The following is a 5,219-nucleotide window of genomic DNA, read 5'->3' on the forward strand; positions in this document are numbered from 1 at the left end:
TGTGTGCGTGTGTGTGTGTGTGTGTGTGTGTGTGTGTGTGTGTGTGTGTGTGTCGATTACTGTCTTGTGTACGTGGCGCGCCCGCCAGACGCTCCACCAAAGATGGCGGGCGGCGTTCAATCAATATGCGCCCGATCACAGTCACGGGCCACGAACGCGCATGCTGAAGAACTTTGCTCAAGTCACCTGCCAGGAACAAGCACCGTCTGGAATATTGAGGAAAAAGTCTTCCGGAACAGTGTCCAACGCAACCTGTCGAGAACAACAACGTTGATTAAGAACAAGGGCACATATTTGGCATGTGGCGTGTTTGCGCTGAAAGCGAGGTGACATTTTGGGCAGTCGTCAGACTAAATGTTTGAAAAATATTGCAAATGTTGTTTCTTGGGAGTTTTTCAAAGGTCATTTCTTGAAGCTGGTAAACCGCTTGTCGACCTTTGACCCCTGCCCCCTCATCTTGTGTTTCCAACGGGTGTTGACGGCTGTTGTCGTCAAAGCATGGGGGCGTGGGGGGGCAGCTGCGAGTAGTTTCATGCAGTGACATATTTTGGACTTACAGGGGGCGCTAAATAGCCATCTGTCGATTTAAATGTTACTCGCTCCAATGGCTGTTTTTTTGGTTGTGCAGTGTAATGCAAGATTACGAAAACAATGACTTATTTAAGAATGTTTTTTCAATCTTCTAATGATATTGTAAGATACATTTTAAACGTACAAAAATAAAACTGTCATGCACATAATACCAAATTAAATTGCTCATTCAAAAATTGTTTGCGTTTGATTCCATGACAACGTATATTATAGTACAGATGTACTCGACATGAATGTCCACAATTTATGTTACACTGAAGAAAAAAGGCAAAATATAAACAAGTAAAATATTTATGATCACCGTTAAAACTGTAAAATATGAAGATAAAACGAAAAAAAAAAAAACGACTGGCTGTATAATTATATGTACCTGTTCTAAACTATACCATTTAATAACACCACCACTAAAAAGTAATTTCATCTTTTTTCTTTAATAACTCTCTTGGTGACAACAAAATCATTTATGCGTTAGTGAGGATAATGAAGAGAAAACACAAAAACATGACAAACTTCACAGGAATTCGAACGTGAACGCAAAATCTCCCATTTGAGGTCATAAATAAGGTCAATGGCAACATGGTAACTCCACATCAAGATGCATAAATAAAACTTTATTGACATCAATGATGTTTTCCCAACAACTCAACGAGCCGGCGGAAAACACGACCACCACAATTGGCATCAAGATGCTCAAGCTTATCCACTGTGTTGTGACGCTAACATGCTAGGTTAGCATCCAAGGCGTCTCTGAAATGCAGCCCGCGCATTTCGTTGATCGAAAAACGGTAACCGCCAAAAACAACAGCCGGCCTTGGTTTTAGCTGTAGCGGCTTGGCCCGCGCTAGCTAACCAGCAGCTAGCGTGCGGCTCCGCCCTTGGCAAAGCGATAAAGCTTGTCAAAAAGCAGACTAGAAAAGTCTTCCAAAGAGGTGAAAAAGCAGCCGTTAGCGAACGTAGCCATGCGCGCTAACGCATCGAGGGGCTTTTGCGGAGGACACTTTGCTTCCTTTCTTTTTGGGGGATGACATCTCGGGTCGTCTTCATGCTTATGCTCGATGTAGCAGCGTGGATCTGCAAAGACCACCCAAGACAAATAATCCAGGTCAATTTCACAAATCGATGAATTACGGTGCAACAGATTTTGAGTACGCTTTCCAGTAGCACGGATGGGAGAATGAAGAGAGAGCAGTCGCGCCGACGATAATTACCGAAGCGACTTCCATCGGTCCTTGTCGATGTTGTTGTCGGGACCTTCGCTCTCGTACGACGCCAGACACAACGCTACAAATAACAACGGGGGAAAAACGTCGTGAGACGAAACACGTCGGCGCACCCCCGTCACCACTCCAATCCCAAATCAAGCTCAGATGTTTTAGTCGCCTTTTCCAGACATTTGTGTTTGCCTTTGAGCAGGAGCGCGCCTTTTTTTTTTTTTTTTTTTTTGGCCTCCTTAATGGTGATTTTTTTTTTTTTCTTTCGAATGACATGGCAGAATGACTTTCGGTGCGTTTGCGCGTGTGCGTACCGTCTTCGCTGTAGACGGGCGCGGTGAGCAGATAGTGCAGAATCTTGCGGTCCTTGTCGAAGGGACACTGGACGGCCTTCCAGCTCATGAACTCGCTCACTTGCTTGGCCAACTCCCACAATTTCTACAAAGCACAAAATCAAAATAAAAAAAACGGAAAAGCCAAATAAATAAATATAAAAATAAACACAAGTCCTTTCATAACACGGAGCCGTTTTCGGATCATCTTCGGCCCTTTATGCGGGGAAATTTGTTTTTTTACTTCATGTAAAATGAATCCTGTGTTTTCTCAACCCCATCGGGACTTTTTCGTCACCTGACGAGAATCAAGTAACACGTGTTGTTCTTTGTTGTACCCTTTTGTAAGATGAGCCTTTTCATCCATGTTGCATCTTTTGAGCATTTTTCATCAAATAAAAAGATGTTATTCTCATTCTTTAATGCCGAACTTTTTGCAATGCCGTTCTCGTAAGATTCCACCTTTTGCCATCAAATGAAGGAGTCCTCATTTCAAGGTTTTATGTCTTGTAAAAAGAAAAGTGCGGGACGTTGTGCTCCTCCTTTCAGTCTTGGGTGTGTGCATAGAATTTGTTTTTAAAATGAGGACCTGTGCCTCAAAGTAGGTACAATGTCTGATTTTGGTGTCTTTCTGTGAACCAAAATAAAGGCCAAATCAATCGAAAACGGAAGCTGTGAAGCAGCAACATGACTGGAAAAAAAAAAACACCAAAAAAAAAGTCCACGCACGAGTGGAAAAGACCCAAAGTGTGACGAACGACTTCTCTTTTCTGCGTGGAGACGCTCTTTGGGGAAGTTGACGTTTCAAGAGACAGGAGGAAATCAACCCCATCCGCCCCCAGCCCAATAAAAGGCCCCATTTTGGGGGGTTTTTGTTTTGTTTTGTGTGGTCACCTGGAAGTTGATGTGCCCGTTGTGCAGTCGGTTCGCGCAGCTTTCGTTGAGGAAGTAGATGTCCTTGATGAGCAGGCTGAAGAACGGGATCACCATCTGGCCAGACGGGTGAGAGTCACATGCAACGAAAATCAGCGACGGAAAACTGTCGTGGTCATCACACAGCATGCTCCCCGGTGTTGTGTAGGACCCAAAAAAAAGACCCCCCCCCCGCCCCCCCAAAAAAAGGTCTAATAAAGAGTCCAGCTTGAAGTGTTGGCGGTCACGGTGGTGGGTTGCGTCACAGCGAGGTCATGCGGGCGTGTTTGAGAGCCACGTTGTAGTTATTTTGAAGGAAAGGCAGCATGACAGGACAGCGCGTTGCATAAGCGGAGAGGTCGCTCCGGCCGGCCGGCCGTTGCCGCGTGACCAAACAAACAAAGCAAAACAACTGCCGATTCTCATCATGTGAAAATGTCAAAGTGGGGACGGGCAAAGGTTCCGTTCCTCCTTTTTTCTTCTTCTTAACAATAAAAAACAACTTTTTTTTTGTTACCATCAACAATTTAAAACGTATGATTGCTTAAAATAATTTGAATTTATTTTTTTTAAATAGTATTTTATTTTTTAAAATGTGAAATATTGAAGATGCGCTTAAAATTATACATACAGTAAAACTGTTTTCGGTTTTCTGTGTGTAAAAATACATTTGTCATTATGCTAAACAGATTTTTAACTGAATAATTATAAAAACATTTTTACAAAATATACATAACTACCAAATTTAGCATGAAATAATTAGTTCAAACAATCAAAAATACAAAAACAGTAAGAATGACTTCACAGCTGTGTTTTGTAATTATTTAAAAGAGCATTAAAGAAAAAAATCATTTTTTGTGGAGAAATATTTAACTAAATAAATGATTTAAAACAATCTAAACAAATACGAAATTCAAAATATTTTAAAACTTACATGACAAATATTTTTTTCTAATCACTCAACATAAAAATATGAGCGTCAACATTTATGTCAAAAATGTTTTAACATTAAACATTACAAATATGGAAAATTACATATAAAAGTGTTAATTATTTGAAAAAACTATTCATCAAAAGATTCACACATAAATTGATGGTCTTATAGCTTTGACATTTTTTTACAACATGAAACATTTTTTTGACAATGTGATCGTGACAACTGCCAAGAAGAAAACAACAACACTGCGGAGGCACCCCCGCCCCAACGCCCCCACGCCCCTCGGGTGACAGCAAGAGGAACGTAGCAGACGTGCTGGAACGTTCCACTTGGCGACCCCTGACCCCTGGCGTAACCCGATCTCTTCAAACAAAGCCCACATTCCTCGTGGGGGACGCAGGCACAAGATATCCAAAGTTCTCCTCACGTCGCGGCTTAAATCAAAATCGCTGCTCGGGAACGCCATGTGATTCAGTGAGGGAGGGGGATGGGGGTGGGGGGGGGTAACCATTCGTCTTTATTAAAAACGTAACTTTTATTTCCCGACCATTTGGGATCGTCGCGAGAATACTCGAATTTTCAAATATCCGATGTGCTGAGTTCCGTTTGTGACTTTTGGGCTAAAGTGCCAAAGGCGCACCGCACCTCACCTTCTCCCTGCTGCTGTTGGCAGTGATGGAGCGCTGGGTGGCGCCGCGCAGCGCCGTCCTGTAGTTGTAGAAGTTTCCGGAAGGATCCATTTGGTGCTGCGGAGACGCAGGACAAAATGCACCGTTGGAGACAAAAGTATTGGGACGCCCCCACCGCGTCGACGTGACACGGACGAAAACGGCGCACCTCCAGGATGTCAAACTTGGCCGTCTTCACTTTGCTCCACGTCTTCTTCAGGCGGGACACGGGACTCATATTCATCCCAGCTGGCATGAACAAAAACAAAAATAGAGATATATATCACAAGAGCGTGTCAAACACCTGGAGGAATCCAATTCCATGCGCAGCAACACACCCCTTTTCTGCCGCCAAATACAATGGCATTAAGGTATGCCTCATTTCCCACTTCATAGCGTTTAAAAAAAACTCCCATACACGAGTGCCGCAAAAAAAAAAAAAAAATCTTTCCAGAAGGCCATGTTGGGGACTACCTGGGGGTGCGCATTATTGGTCATGTAATGGCTTTTATAGGGGTTACCAGACTGAATGGCAGAGACATTTTGTTTGTGTCTCGCACACTCGGTC

General features: G+C 43.1%; 1 protein-coding gene across 1 annotated transcript in view; it reads right to left on the reverse strand.

Moving 5' to 3' along the window:
* Positions 1-866: 866 nt before the first annotated feature.
* The window catches only part of rasgef1ba (RasGEF domain family, member 1Ba), a 19,525-nt gene continuing 15,172 nt past the window's right edge, over positions 867-5,219 (reverse strand). Inside the window, 6 exon segments of the mRNA XM_019888499.1 lie at positions 867-1,662; positions 1,800-1,872; positions 2,117-2,240; positions 3,029-3,124; positions 4,634-4,729; positions 4,821-4,991. Of these exon segments, the coding sequence (XP_019744058.1) occupies positions 1,638-1,662; positions 1,800-1,872; positions 2,117-2,240; positions 3,029-3,124; positions 4,634-4,729; positions 4,821-4,991 (585 nt within the window). The 3' untranslated portion in view covers positions 867-1,637.

Source organism: Hippocampus comes, unplaced genomic scaffold (assembly GCF_001891065.2).
Source record: "Hippocampus comes isolate QL1 unplaced genomic scaffold, H_comes_QL1_v1.1 scaffold128, whole genome shotgun sequence".
In the NCBI taxonomy this organism is placed as follows: domain Eukaryota; kingdom Metazoa; phylum Chordata; class Actinopteri; order Syngnathiformes; family Syngnathidae; genus Hippocampus; species Hippocampus comes.